The following is a 16,125-nucleotide window of genomic DNA, read 5'->3' on the forward strand; positions in this document are numbered from 1 at the left end:
AATTGTCTTTTTGCTCGATTTGAAGATAATATGATCAAACTTTGTCAACTTGCTACTTAACAGTTTGCTTTAATCTCTTTTTCTTTCCAGCTCTTAAAATAGATCTATGTGCAAGGTCATCCAAGGTGTCCTCAGCCTTGTCAGGCTAAAACAGGCCTGTATTTAGAAATGTGTGTGTCTCTGTGTACTCACCAACCAAGCCAACAGAATGCAGCCAAACATGCTCATCATTGTCATACACATGATGAACTTGGGAAGAGTCTGTCCATCAGGTCAGGTTGCTGAGAGCTTTCAGTACCAAAGTGGCTGCATGATGCATGTTTCTTTGGGTGCCTTTAACATGTGTTGCCACACATTTGTTCTACTGACAGTTAAGGTCACCTGGTAAATCCTTCCTCACTTTGCTGGGAGTCAAATCAGTCATTTCCTCCATCCCCCATCTTTTCTGTCCATCCCAATTCTCTCAATCCTTCTCTTCTGTCTCTATTTTTAACCAGCTTAGCAGCATTGAAGGCATGAGAGGTTTATTCTCTGCGTTCTCCCTCACTCATTACCTGGCTATTCACATAGTGTGCTAATCCCATAAAGCTGGAACTGCACAGATCACTGCTAGTTTACAGAAAAGGTACACAGTGAAGCACAAGAACAGTTTCCCTTCAAGATTCTGTTCTATTCAACTCCATTTGATCTTCAAAAATACTTATATAACATATATAATCTTAATGTGTCCTCTTTGGCTATCTTTACAGGAGAACCATATTGACAGTGTATGCATTCTCACTATACCAGTGTAACACCCCTCCAATCAATACACACCCATAGAGAGTTACAACTGCTGCTGGATTCAGATCATATATTAATCAAAGGTGCCTTAATGTACATTCCTCAACTAAAATTAGGAAAAATACATTCATAGATAATCCTGTTCACAGAAACCATCTTTAACTGTAGGTGAAACAGAATGAAAGTCAAGAGTTGAGCCACATGAGTTTTCTGCAGTGAACTGACCTTGGTCTGAATGGCCTTCCACTGCAAAATACATCATGTCAGCAGTAAACCTCATACGCATTCACCACTTCTTAGAATCCCCATGTTCCTATGTGATCAGAATACAGGCAGAGAACAGACTGCAGAGTCATGGTGGGCTGCTAGTCAGGCCTCCCCTTCATCTGCAGTACCAGAGCCTAATTTGCACCGGCTCATTCAGGACACTGTTGCACTCCATACCAATTAATATGGATAAGCTGCAAGACACAAGTGGTTTAAACATGTGAGTCAGTGGTGCAGGGAGGTGATGTATGTAATCCTTATATTCTGCATCTTTAAGACTACACATTTTGGCTCCTCTGTTGCAGTCTCAGTGCTGGAAATGAATCACAGTGATCTAAAAATGGTCCTCTTCTTGTGCCAGTACACTTTACTGACTTGACTGTGAGTACAGGATTGGAGGTAATGCATCTTAAGATAGAAAGAGATGAGTCACACAAGATGAGAGGAAGCAGAGAACAAGCGTTTGCTTCTGTATCAGGTGTGCTAAAGCCTCTTGCAGTTTCAGCCTTTAAAATCTAGAGCCCTCTCATGGATATTTGTAGATAGTGCAGGCTCAGTCTAACTGCCATTTTACTCTTCTCCATTATTTACTGATCAATGTGATGAAGTGATAATACTCACTCATAACTAAAGCAAACTTATGTGTTTTCTGTATTAGATGATAGCATATGCTAGCCACTGCTGCAAATCTTTATTGGGCTAAACCTTCCTATACTTTCAGCCTATACTGCCACTACATGGTGAATTTGTGGAATTACACTGGAGGTGAGAAATATCTGTAGCTGCAAAGAACAAAGAAATGAATAACTCCAATTAACCGATTTATCCAGGATCACTTTAAATGTTTATTGAAACCACAACTATCAAGATGACTTTAAAAATACATTTCATGAAGAGAACAGATTAAAATCAACTTCATTCAGTAAAAGAGAAAATAGATTGCATTTCTTGAAAGGATTTTTGATGAAAAAAATGGAGTATTCGGCACCAACATACATTGAGACATCATTGGGTTTACGATGGAGTAAAATAAAAGTAAAAGTATTACTTAACTGTTCAACCCTTGATAATGGACAGACACATGTCAGTGTACCAGCAGGCTCTGTGTCAACCCCTCTTTGAACTCAAAGAACTATTTAATCCTCCACTAGAGAGATGAATTGCACCAGATTTCATGAGCATAATCCAGATGTATCCTAATCCATCTGAGCATGCAGCTAGACAAAGTGAATAATAATAAAAAAAAAGGCACAAAAGTTTCCATTTTTTTTTAAAGTAACAGATAACCCCCTAAAATACAGCACTATAGATACTCATTGTTTGGGCAACAAAGAACTGTTTTACTATCGCTTTAAGGATGGATGGATGTATGCAAGTTTTAAAAAAATCAAATGTGACAGCTATACATTACAGGCCAACTTTGTTCCCTTTTACATGAGGTAAGCTAAGTGGAAGGCAAAGGCCAAATGCAGAAGATGTAAAAATGAAAATAAAAACACTATTCCATAAAACATATACATTAACACAAATATAGTATTGCTCCAGCGGTTAAGCTGTTTATACTGTATTTTGTGCTCTTTATACCCTGTCATCATAGTCTGTGGGTCTAGTCTCAGCACTGCCCGATTAACTGCAGCTAATAGCTTCTCCACAGGGTGCCTGTTTTACAGCAACTTCATGCCAGCAGCAGACAGATACAACTATACAGAGGTAACATGTAATACCCACATACTGTGCTTCTGTTAACCAAGCTCTGTTAGTAACCATAATGTGTGTGACAGCTCCACATTCAATAATGCAAGGCAGTTCAGTGTTTCAACATCTTGCAATGCTGTGTACTTCAAATGTGTTTATATCTTGACTATGATGCAACAATCAACAGAATATGGTATTTAAAACAACATTTATCTACAGTTTAAGGATAGTTTAATAATTTAGTTCTGTTCCTGTATTACAGTTGTACATCAGCAACATTTTGTATCTTGCAGGCTAAAACTTATCTAGGTTTAATAATGATCAAGTTCCCAAAAGAGCAACACAAAACTGAACCCGATGATTTCACAGTACAGACGACTGGTAACCTGATCATAGATAAATATTCTTAAGGAAAAAGGCAAACATACTCATGTTTTCATTCACAGAACTCAAGTCTCATTTAAGCCTGCAGAAATCCTCAGTCATCCTATCATCCACTCACACATGCACACGTATTTACACGCAAACACACATTTCTTCCCTGTGTCTTCTCACACATACATGGCGGGCGACACAAAGCTATCACCACGATTGACATTGGGGCCTTCATAATATTCCTGGGTGTCGCTGTCAGTGTGCATGTAGGGAGGTGGGACCTCATTGTTTCCGGGATCATCCCAGCCAGAGGGGGCAGCAGAGAAATAATGCTTGCCAAAATCTTCAACACAATTGTCATCATCATGGTAGGCATCCAGGTCCTGCCAGCAACAAAACAACATATTATCCTGGATGTATGATGGAATTTACCTAACACATAATATGTGTCTACACAAATCCTCATTCCACTAGATTCTGTTTCCAAAGGAGAAGTGTGGGAGTGGGGGTAAAAAAGTATTTTACTGCCTCACATCCCCACATTCTGACTAAATTGCCATTCAGTCTGAACATTAGGCGAATCTGAGGTATTCTTCTGTGAATTAATGATCCACAGTCCTCTTACATTCATTCTATTGGATGGGATATTGATATGGTAAAATACATAAAAGACACAAATCCTTATGTATCCATGAATTTACAAACTGACTACATTTGAAATAAATAAAAGATCTGATAATTTGAACATTACACATTACCCTTTAAACCCTTAACTGCAAGGTTCCCTTAAAAAACATTAAAATAGAATCACAATTTTTTTCACATTTTGTAGGAAGAACATTGTTCATTAAACACCTCTTTTATTTATTTGAGGTTGTCATATTATAATGGTGTTCTCTCTCCCTGTTGAACATAATGTCTGCAGTTAGAAAAGGCTGGCTCAGGTGAGCCTTGAACCATCCCTTAGTTATGCTGCTATAGGCCTAGACAGACGGGAGACTTCCCATGATGCACTGAACAATTATTATTATTAGTCTTATTAGTACTACTACTACTACTACCACCTGTTTTTAAATTTATATTACCACTACCATTACTTTAACCCTCTAAATGGAATTTGCATTGCGCAATGTTCTCTTTCCTTCTGTGTGCTTATGCACTGATGAAGGGCCGACATTTATGAGAGCATGAAGGGGTATAGTACAGTGTTTTCTTTGGGCACCAAATTACATGTCAATGTATCATCCATAGTGTGTGTGTGTGTGTGTGTGTGTGTGTGTGTGTGTGTGTGTGTGTGTGAGAGATAGGCTGTGTCAAGATAATTATCTGTCATATTCAGTGATGATGGGTTAATTATGTGTCCCTCAGTTTGTGACATGCAGTCCTATATTGTGCAGCTAAGTATGCTGCATGTCCCTCTCCTGGTAGAATCTATTGCTTTTCACTGCCATCTAGCTCTGTGAAGTTTGGGATTAACAGATCAAATTTCTTAATGTATTCCACTGTATAAGTTTTTCACATTTTAAGAAGAAATGCATCTCTGTCTCTACCTTCCCTGCTGTGCAGTGACCACAGACTATTTCTTCTGGTGGTAGCTGGGATTGTGTTGTCCTTTCTCTATAGCTAGACAGTGGTCACTGAGTCTGTACTTGGTCAGAAGGATCTGTCTCTGCTTCGTATCTTTGACGGTCAATAAATACTATGTCAGTTTAAACTCATAGTATAGGGCCAAAAAGTTTTTGTTTTGTTTGTTGAATCATCCAATGCTCCAGGTGAGCATCTGTTGATTTAATGATTTGCTTTACTCTGATTAGTGGTTGGAAAGCAGTGATGGTTTGAGGTTGAACAGTATTGGGTATTATTTGATCTGTATGTCTCAGGACCAGCTGATAAAAGGGACTCGTTTGGGGGTTCAGTTCTTGGGTTTGTAGTGCCTGAAATCTCTGTCCTGGGGGCTCAATTTGAGATGTAACCAAAACTTAAGTCTTGTGGGTAATGGCCTAATTGTGCCCTGCATGCTTTACTTTGTGTTTTTCTTTAGATGTTTAATATGGATCTACAGAATTATGCATGCAGGGCCTCTATGGGATGCTTGTCCCATCTAGTGTAGTCCTGATGACTAATTGGACCCCAAACTTCACTAACATAAAAGGGCTGTTGGTTGGATGACACTGTCAGATAATTTAGTCCAAATTCAAATTGGCATGTCTATTTTGTAAAATGGTCTTTTAATAGCATAAAATGCTCTACTATGCTATGTTGCATTCTATGCTATGCTGTGTTCTATGCTTTTTGTTGCAGTGCATTTACTGCCAGACCAAAGTTAAATGAGGCACTGAGCCCCTATCTCTCTCTTTCTCAATCCAACCGGTTGTGGCAGATGGACGCCAACCCAGAGCCTTGTTCTGTTTGAGGTTCTCTTGTCCGTTAAAAGGAGTTTTTCCTTGCCACTGTCACCAAGTGCCTGCTCATGGTGGTAATTGTTCTGTCTTGGTAAATAATATTATGAAAAGTGCAGTCTAGACCGGTTCTCTATGAAACGTAACCTTTGTTAGGATCTGTCACTATATAAATAACATTTAATTGAATGTTCCCTTACCGTGACTGGTTCAGCACTCTGGGTAGTGTAGTACTCGTTCTGCAGTGGTCTGTCCTCAGTTACTGGGGCATGACTTATGTTTGGCTGCTTCGGGGACACGGACACAGACACGGACACGGACACACACAAGGTCAGCATATTTCAGGAGATATAATCAAATGTGTTAACTTTACTATGTGTAGAATAACCTGACAACATAGTCTGAAAGATGATACTGTTCATTTGTTGCTGGTGACTCACCCAGTTGGTGGAGCTGTTGGTCTTCTTAGGGGGAGGGGGTTTATATTTGGGTGGACCCCTTAACGACAAACACACAGATGTCAAGTGAGTCACATGCGGTGTGACATTTCATGTAATGAACATACTGCAAATATCACACAAAAAACAAACGCTCAGAAATAAAAAAACAAACAGTAGTGAACCGATGTGATACTCACTCTCCGTTGAGTTTGCTGTTAATGCGTTTGCGGTACATCGCTATGACAGTTCCAATGATGGCCAAGATTATAATGACTGCAATAATACCTCCTATGATACTGCCTGTAGTATGGCCCCTCTCTGGAAGACGAAATTCTGGAAAATTAAGAAGACAAGAAAGAAAATGCTATTAGACCAGAAGTGGATGTGAATTCCCTCTTTAAAGGGAGAGTAAGCGATTCTGCAGAAGGATTGGTAATATTTGAACTCAACTGCCAAACCAATACACCCCTCCCTTCAGTGCTCCCTTAGAGGCTCCGCCCCCCAAATTTCAAATCTCCAGCGTTGAAATGCCTTCACCCTTGCCTGGTCATGTAACTTTCTTCTCCGTTGATACTCATCAGACCTTTTCCTTTTTTGGCTGTTTCTCTTGCCAGTGTACAGAACTTGTTCGCCCACTGCCCCCCTCACCCCATCACTCCTGTGCATGAGCACTAACGCCACCTGTTGCTGATTGGCTGGAACAATGTTGTGTGGCAAGGTCCACACCACTTTCTTTGTTTTCTATTTACACAGCCAGGGCTGTGTAGACACACGCAAAACTGAGAGCTAGCGAACCATGAATTTAACAAATAGTGCACTGGATTACAATCGCTTACTATCTCTTTAACTGGAGGGCACTGCTAAAGTTCATTCTATAACACAGCCTTACTTTTAAAATATTATTTAATGCAATGGTTCACAACATTTTTTCCTTATGAACACTCAAAATAAATCCATGTCCACTCTGAGCCTCTTATCATTTGTTGCGTATATATGTCAATGTGTTGTGAGCAGTGATTCAGATAGTTACATGTAACTTACTTCATAAATACCAGAGTAGGAAAAACTATGCAGTATTTCATAAGAAAAATAAACATCTTTGCACTAAGACTGGAAATAGAGATTAAAATCTATATAACAGCCTCTCTAAAGCTTTTTAATTAATGCTAGAGTGCAAGACTTTTACATGTAATTGAATGTCTGTTACATTCAAATTTGGTGTCCGTGGTGATGTTCCAGCACTGGCGTACCAGTAGTGATGTGTTTTATGCCAACGCGCAATGATTGCTTTGCCAGAGCTGAAGGGTGGAGCAACTGCAGTGACAGCAACTCAATATGGCAGAGCCTATACATCATGAGCATGTGTCAACAGTGTTTTGTATTTACTCTCACTGTCAGAAGGGGGAGACAAAAGTTCCGCTCTATGGGTTTAACATGTTCAACTTGTCTCTTTAATCAGTACATGTGCTAGGCTATTTCTTGAATGGGTTCGCTAGTTGCCTGGCTTTTTGGAATGCCAAAGTAAGAGAACCTTGACTTGTATTTTCATCTTGGTGTGTGGTTTGTGTTCCTAAGGTTAATCATGAATCTCAACACTCAAATTAAAGAAAAGTCAGCGAAAGTTAGAAAGAAATGTTGTTATGATGTTGGACTATGTTTCGTCATCTTTCCTATTTCGTCAATCACCTTACAAAAACATTTATATAAGTGATGTAGTTTAAGACTGTAGGTAAGATAACTTAAGTTACTCCACACTGTGAGACCCATGACTAAGCGTGGCCTTATAAAAAAGACTCCACAATGAGGATGTGTGCGTGTGTGTTTGTGTGGCTACGTGTCGTGCAACACTGTGCTGGTGAAGTACAGAAAGGGTCTTGATTAGAGCGTTGAATCACATGCGTGATTAAGATGAACCAGACGAATCATGCAGAGGTTCCACTAATGAACCATGACTACACTGAACATGAACCGACACACTCTCTCTCTCTCACACACACACACACACTCACTCTGTGTGTTTGCTGAAGGTGTAGCCCGGCTCATTATCCCCCGCATTCCCAGAGGATTATGCTAATGAGGGGGGCGGTAAAGGGCAGAGAGGATCTGAAGCTCATTTGATGAGAACAAACCCTAGTCCTAGTAATTGGAAGGGTCATGATTGAATGTTGTTAGTCCTCTAATTACAATTCTCCTCTAACAATAGACTACTTTGAATATCACCTAAAATAATTTCCATTCTTTCACACATACAAAAGTGTCCTAATGATCATCTCTTTTCCCTATTACTTATTATAACCAAGCACATCATCTGTGTACACTAGCTTTGGGATTTTTCTTTTTTATTCTTTTAATTAATAAAGCCTGCATTTGGAGGTTTCTGTGTTCCAGCTACACAATGGGCTTTATGAACATTCATTTTCATCGTGTTATTGTTACAATTTGGGGTCTTTGTTGTACTTGATTGAAAACACTGTAAAGTAAAAACATTGGAATGACAAAATGAATGACATGAAAAAAGGCAGATCTGAACCTTCAATAAAAAACTGCACTTCAATCCACAGAGTAGCAACAATAAGTCTTAAACATTAAACAAAAGGGTTCCCTGGATATAATACATAGAAAATCTTGTTTTGATGGGGTGAACTGAGTTAATTATGTTGTTTGGATTTTTTCTTTGGGGTACAAATCAGTTTTCCGTAGTTTTTTCCCCTCAGCACAAAACTTATGTTGCTCCTATCTTGGGACCAAAACCAACATGTGGTGCCCTCATTGCATCTAAAGTAGTTTTCTGTTTCTGGAGGGACAGACTGCCACAGCAGTGGAATATGTGTTTCTTTTATATGTTGTGTGTTTCATTCTCAAGATTCATATGAAACACAAATTATACTTTTCCTGTAAGTACAATCCCAGTGTTTAGACAACCACATATGTTTAACTACATGTATCAATGAACAAAAATCGGTTAACTAAATGTACTATAAGCTATACTTTTGTTACTACTAATACAGCGCGAATGACATGGTATACATTTACATACATACATACATTTGTTCTACTGCAAATGGAGTATACAATACTCTGAACTGCATCTGTTCTTATAATAAAAAAAAATCTCCAAAAATGTTAATATTTAGTTATTTGGTCAAAATATGTTATTTTGTCAATATTGCCTAACACTAGATTTATAACAAAACAGTTATTCATGGTGTCAAACACTTCTGTAATAAAGAGATGAGGACAAGCAGCTATTATGCTGAAGAGGAAATATCAGACTGGGCTGCAGGAAATGAAAACTAATTATTCATTCAACAGTCTGTATATCATAAAAGTGTCAAACCAGAAGCTTGTAAAACATACTTTTGTTTCAGCTCACCCATAAAACACAGACTTGGGGTTATAAAGGAACAAAAAATATGAACTTTAAAATGAACAATGCAAAATAATTAGTCAGATTTCTTACAGGGGCTGTCACAAAAGAGGGTGGAGAACATTTAACTGTGGCATTTTCAAAGCCACAATGGTTCTGCACAGAGAGGGTTTTCCATCAAGTCATTTAATGGGAATGGAGGGAAGAGTTGTACAGAAAAAAAACACAGAACAATAAAAGACTAGGGTGTCTTAAAAAAAATCCTCATGAGATAACGACAGACTGGATGTGGCATTCAGGCTCCATTAGATTTCCAACTGCGACAAAAATTTGCCATTAGACACATCACATCTAATTACATTAATTCAAATGCATGTAGCAAAACCATCCGCCACATGGTGGTGCTGTGTCTCTTTAAAACCAAAGCACTGAACCGCTACAGGGCACGTTCACTCTAAACCTAATACCTGCCTACTAGTCTTTCTAGTCTTTTTTTGTTAGGGCTTCCTCACTCCAGTGCGTGTCTGTTTATCATCATACCGCCCTCCTCCATTTTGGCTCCTGGGATAAAAAAAATAAACAACTCTGTTGTCTTGCCTTATCTCACAGGTGTCATTATCACACCAAAGTCATTTTCATTCAGCAGGTTTCAGGTAGAAAGCTGTTCCTTCCTCTCCGATAACCTCTGATAGAGTAGACAGGGCTGCAGGAAGAGAGGCCAATTTAAAGAAAAGAGGTGCAGTGCTTGTGTGTGAATGGCTTGACTTGAGAGCGTGGCCTCTGTGTTGGCTGGACACCAGCCATGTCTTGCACTAATGAAAAGAGAGAAAAAGAGAGAGAGAGAGAGAGAGAGAGAGAGAGAGAGAGAGAGAGAGAGAGAGAGAGAGAGAGAGAGAGAGAGAGAGAGAGAGAGAGAGAGAGAGAGAGAGAGAGAGAGAGAGAACAGACTGGCAGACTCTCTGAGGAGAGTCCTTGAGCAAGCCTCCACCAATTTCCCCCAGCAAGATAGTCATATCCACGCAGCTGCACAGGAGAGACTTCCACCCCCACACTGAATATCAGACTCTCCAGGGACTGTGCCCTCAAACCCAACGTGTTCTTGGCCCACCACCCGACCCTGCACCTGGACTGCCTGTATGATAACATACACCTACACAGAAATGCAGTCCCCACCCTTGCTAGGACCCTGAAGGATGTTGTTCTTGGAAGGAGCCTACTACCACTCCAAGGGGTAACCACACAACACAGACCCCACGCAGACCTCCAGGACCATCTAGACCTCCACCATACATCCACCCCCGGCCATCAGAGAGGACGGCCAGGCCACCAAACTCACCGCATCACCAACATCACAACCCACAGCCAACACACCACTGGCCACTGATACCCAGCCAGAGAGCCCCCCAGCCTGGAGGTCCTATACCCCCCCTCATCCCAACAGCAGAACCAAGACTACAGGAGCAGCAGCCTATTGGACTGAACTATGCCGCAGCGGTGAGAAGAGCCACAGCCCCGCCCCCCTCTGGTGAACTAAAAGACATATTACACATGCTAAACCTGCGCTGCTCTCGCCTCATATAGCTACATGGTGGACATGTAGAGACATCACAATAATTCATAATTTAGCATGTTGGATATCATTTTAAACAAATAGTAATATAAGGACAATTCTTAACAGTATTTCACACACGATACACTCTAAAATGTCACTCAAGGTTTAATATTTTATTCATTTACCTACAACACTATTTTCCTCTTTTTACAATTTTTTTTTCCCTTTTCGTTTGTTACTAGTATTTTTTAATATCTAGTTTACTATTATTAGTTTTTTAAGGTGTTTGTCTAATTTGTGAACAGATTATACTACATCTACTTATAGATGAAATCGTTTACAATAACATGTTGGAACATTCAAGGTCTGAGATCATCAGCTTTTGGTTTAAAGAGCAGAAATCCAGATTTTAATAGAGAGTTAAAAGATTCTGAAATCATAGTTTTACAGGAGACATGGTGCAGAGAAGATGTTTCCACTGGTCGTCCTCACGGCTACACTGAGATTATTATACCATCAACAAAAAATCCCACACTAACCCAAGGCAGAGATTCAGGAGGCATGATTATATGGTGTAAATCAGAACTGAGTTCTGATAACCAGTACTGAGAACCAGTCCATCACAGTTATTAAAAAAGAAGAATCTTATATATAAGATATAAAGGTATAAAGCTTATAGTTAGGGCTGGCTCAGGTGAGTCCTGAACCATCCCTTAGTTATGCTGCTATAGGCCTAGACTGCCGGGGGATTTCCTATGATGCAATGAGCTCCTCTCTCCTCTACTTTCTCTCCCTCTGTATGCAACCTCATCCCATTATTGCATGTTACTAACACAACTTCTCCCCTTTCTGGTAGTCTTGTGCTTTCTCGTCCCTCTCCTCTCTCCTCCTATCACTTCCTGCAGGTTTTCTGGCTCTGGAGCTGTGGAGTCTGGATCTGTGGCTGCGGGTCACCTGCTGCCCCCGTGTTCCTGCTCGACACCCTCTGCTGCAACGACTATTGTTGCTAGTCTTATTGTTATTATTGTTATTATAATCATTAACATTATGATTGTTACCATTAACACTATTATAAATATCTGTTCCATTTTTCATTTAGTCTATAGCAACATCACCTTTACTGTCTGTACCTCTGTGTGTATATTGTGTAGGCTGCCTCTCTCTCTCTCTCTTCTCTCTCTCTCTCTCTCTCTCTCCCTTCACCCCCAACCGGTCGAGGCAGATGGCCGCCCACCCTGAGCCATGGTTCTGCTCGAGGTTTCTGCCTCTTAAAAGGAAGTTTTTCCTTGCCTCTGTCGCCTAGTGCTTGCTCTTGGTGGGAACTGTTGGGCTTCTGTAAATATCATCACAGAGTACGGTCTAGACCTGCTCTTTTATGAAAAGCGCTGTGAGATAACTGTTGTTGTGATTTGGCGCTATATAAATAAAATTGAATATATGGTTGAAAATTAACAAACAGATGATTTGAGCTGAGCAACATGTCTACATGTGTGCCATCTATATACCTCCATCAGAATCCCCCTACTACAACCCAGATATTTTCTCTATTCTTGAGGAGGAAGTTAACCATTATAAAACCATGGGAAATGTATTACTCTGTGGAGACTTGAACGCTCGAACTGGGGAAAGACCTGACACTATGAACACCCAGGGAGACAAACACTTAACTGAAAGCACTGGCTTCCCCCTCCCTGAATGTCCTAGAAAAAGCTTTGACAAGCTTACTAATACATGGTATGCAGCTTTTACAACTCTGCCGTATGCTGGGTCTGTACATAGTCAACGGCAGGCTACGAGGGGACTCTCTGGGTCACTACACTTACAGCTCAGCTCTTGGCAATAATACGGTAGATTATTTCATTACAGATCTAGATTCAATGTCTCTCAGAGCTTTCACAGTCAGCCCCCTCACACCCCTCTCAGACCACAGCAAAGTCACAATCTATCTGAAAAGGGCTCAGTCTAAGTCTGGGACCCCTACTGCCTGTGAACTGGTTAACAGCACATACCCATACACATGGACCACAGACAGCATGGGGGCATACCAAAAGGCACTGGAAAATCAAAACATACATGATTTAACTCATTTATTTCTAACTGAACCTGACCAGCTCTGTGAAAATGAGGAATCCTTAGAGTCCAACCAGTTCTGGGAGAAATGGAACAACCTAAACAAAACCCAGCAGGATGATTTGGCAATCCAAGATGGAAATACTTGGATTAATCACTTTAGTGAATTATACAGTAATATTACAAAAAATGATGATCAGTACAAGATATTCACGAAATGGAAAACTCTGGAGGCGGTGATAAAAAACAATCAAAACCCTCTAGATTACCCTGTAACAGAACAAGAATTAACAGAAGTCATCCAGTCCCTGAAAGGAAAAAAGGCTTGCGGTATTGATGGAATCCTCAACGAAATGATCAAATACTCAAACCATAAAATCAGATTGGCTATACTAAAACTATTCAATACTATTCTAGCAACTGGAACTTTTCCAGACATCTGGAACAAAGGTTTAATAACCCCAGTTCATAAATCCGGAGATAAATATGACCCAAATAACTACAGAGGAATATGTGTATCCAGTAACCTGGGAAAAACATTCATTATCAATATCATTAATAAACGACTTGTCAACTTTGTTGATAACCACAATATTCTGCATAAATGCCAAATTGCCGCACAACAGACCATATATTTACCCTCCAGACTCTAACTGATCAAGAATTAAACATTAAGAAAAGAAAGGTATATGTCTGTTTTGTTGACTTCCAAAAAGCCTTTGATTCCATCTGGCACGAGGGCCTCTTCTATAGGCTACTTGAAAGTGGCATTGGAGGAAAAACATATGATTTGATTAAGAACATGTATACAAAAAGTGAATGTGCCATAAAGATTGGAAACAAACAAACAGCGTTCTTCTCCCAGGGCCGGGGAGTGAAGCAGGGATGCAATCTCAGTCCAATTCTCTTCAACCTATATATCAATGAATTAGCAAACCAATTAAAGAGTTCCATGGCACCTGGCCTCCTCCTGAACGACACAGAGATCAGAGGTCTGCTGTATGCAGATGACTTAGTGTTGCGCTCACCTACTAAAGGTTTGCAGCAGCAACTTAATCTCCTGCAGAGATTCTGTCAGACCTGACAGTAAACACAGCAAAGACTAAGATAATGATCTTTCAGAAACAATACAGAAATCAGGTTACACACAATTTCTATTTAGACACCACTAAAGTACAACACACAAAAAACTACATTTACCTTGGCCTCAACATTACATACACAGGGAACTTCAACATGGCTGTGAAAGATCTGAGGGACAAAGCAAGGAGAGCTTTCTATGCAATAAAAAGAAACATTAAAATCTATATTCCAATTGAAATCTGGCTTAAAATTTTCCAATTTGTACTAGAACCAATAATTCTATATGGTAGCGAAATCTGGGGGCCAAAACTTAACAATGAATTGACAAATGGGACAAAACAATCATAGAATCTTTCCATACTGAGTTCTGTAAGAGCAACCTGCAGGTGCAGAGAAAGACACCAAATAACCTGTGCAGAGCAGAGCAGAGCTCAGCCAATACCCCTTCCTACTAAAAATACAGAAAAGATCAGTTAAATTTTACAATCACTTAAAATCAGTTAACCCCCAGACATATCATCACAAAGCCCTAACATACCAGGAGCTGAAACCAGAGAAGAGTCCCCTCAGCCAGATGGTCCTGAGGCTCTCTGCAGTAACAAGTCCCCAACAGCCTCAAGACAGCAACACCAACTCAAGCAGACCAAACCAAATTATCAGCAAGCAGAAAGAAAAATATATTGAATACTGGAAAGAAACGACCAAAACACAAAGTAAATTACAATGTTATCTGACCCTACAAAGAGAATTCACACTGGCAAATTACCTGAGTACAATAAAATGTCCCAAATTAAGAAAAATGTTGACAACAAACAGACTGAGTGAACACAGCCTGGCCATAGAAAAGGGTCGCCACAGACAGAGCTGGCTACCACAAGAGGAGAGACTCTGCTCCCAGTGTGACAGGGGACAGGTAGAGACAGAGCTGCACTTTCTAACCTCATGCCCTAAATATACACTAAGACAAAAACACTTTATTTCCCAAATATACCCCAAATTCGAATTCATATCAGACACACAGAAACTCCCCTATTTACTGGGAGGAATAACCAAATGTGAAATAAATGCTGCAAAATATGTCTCCTCATGCCATGAAGTGAGGACAACCAGTGGAACCTCAGACTAACAAATAATTGTACAGATTTTCAAATTATTATTATTTTGATCATTTGATATTTTAGTAATTGTTTTGTTTTTACATTTGATACTGATTTCTTTTTTTATTATTTTTTAATCAATTAATTCTTTAAAAAATATATATCTTTTTTTGTCTATTAATATATACACACACGTTACGGTTTCATTTATTTATTTTAATTTTTTCTTTAACACAAACACACATACGCTTTGATTACTTTATGCTTTAATTACTTGTTTAATGAAATGTATGGGGCTGATTGTTCTTATGTTGTATATATGATGCTTTGGCAATGTTGTTGTTACATTCATGAAAATAAAGCTAATTTGAATTGAGTGAGAGAGTGAGAGAGAGAGAAAGAGAAAGAAAAAGAGAGAGAGAGAGAGAAAGAGAAAGAGAGAGAGAGCGCGTGCACTGTACGTCTGCTGAGCCTGTTTAAATCCCTGTAGCTCTTTGCCAAGGACGTACAACCAGACATGCACTTACCCACACATATAGACCATACAGTCATCCAAACACAAAATACACACTCATGCATACACACACACACACACATACAAAAATATAGTATTAAGAAGCAACTGGCATCCTCTGCTTTAACCTAGTCAGTCAGTCTGACATATTTACACAAACACAATGGTCTGCTTTGTGCCCTTTGCCCTGCTGCCTTTCCAGACATCAATTGCATACACAGACATCTACATGCACATATTAAAAAATGGACACAAAAGAACACCACATTTATTTCAGTGGAGCCATGTGGCAGAGAACAGTTCTGTTTCTCAAACCTAACCATGTGGTGTTCTCACTTTACTGAGAATGAGGAAATGGTCCACAGTTTAAACTCAGTTAAAAGGTCAGCTCCATTACTGTCAGCAGATCAGTGCAGGGACCATCCAGTCAGATACACATCTATCCCTTCCTATATGTGAGCCCTCCATTGCTCACCCTTGCCT

General features: G+C 39.7%; 1 protein-coding gene across 2 annotated transcripts in view; it reads right to left on the bottom strand.

The window, feature by feature from the left end:
* Nucleotides 1–1,863: 1,863 nt before the first annotated feature.
* si:ch73-22o12.1 (nectin-2) overlaps nucleotides 1,864–16,125 on the bottom strand; it is an 81,505-nt gene continuing 67,243 nt past the window's right edge. Inside the window, exons 7-10 of one of the 2 annotated variants that reach the window (XM_046044770.1) lie at nucleotides 6,157–6,292; nucleotides 5,960–6,017; nucleotides 5,720–5,803; nucleotides 1,864–3,503 (exon numbers count right to left, since the gene is read on the bottom strand). In XM_046044770.1, the coding sequence (XP_045900726.1) occupies nucleotides 3,297–3,503; nucleotides 5,720–5,803; nucleotides 5,960–6,017; nucleotides 6,157–6,292 (485 nt within the window). In that variant the 3' untranslated portion in view covers nucleotides 1,864–3,296. Of the gene's footprint in view, nucleotides 3,504–5,719; nucleotides 5,807–5,959; nucleotides 6,018–6,156; nucleotides 6,293–16,125 lie in introns of both variants that reach the window. The other variant, XM_046044769.1, reaches the window with a different exon arrangement.

The sequence above is a fragment of the Micropterus dolomieu genome, linkage group LG03 (assembly GCF_021292245.1).
Source record: "Micropterus dolomieu isolate WLL.071019.BEF.003 ecotype Adirondacks linkage group LG03, ASM2129224v1, whole genome shotgun sequence".
NCBI lineage: Eukaryota > Metazoa > Chordata > Actinopteri > Centrarchiformes > Centrarchidae > Micropterus > Micropterus dolomieu.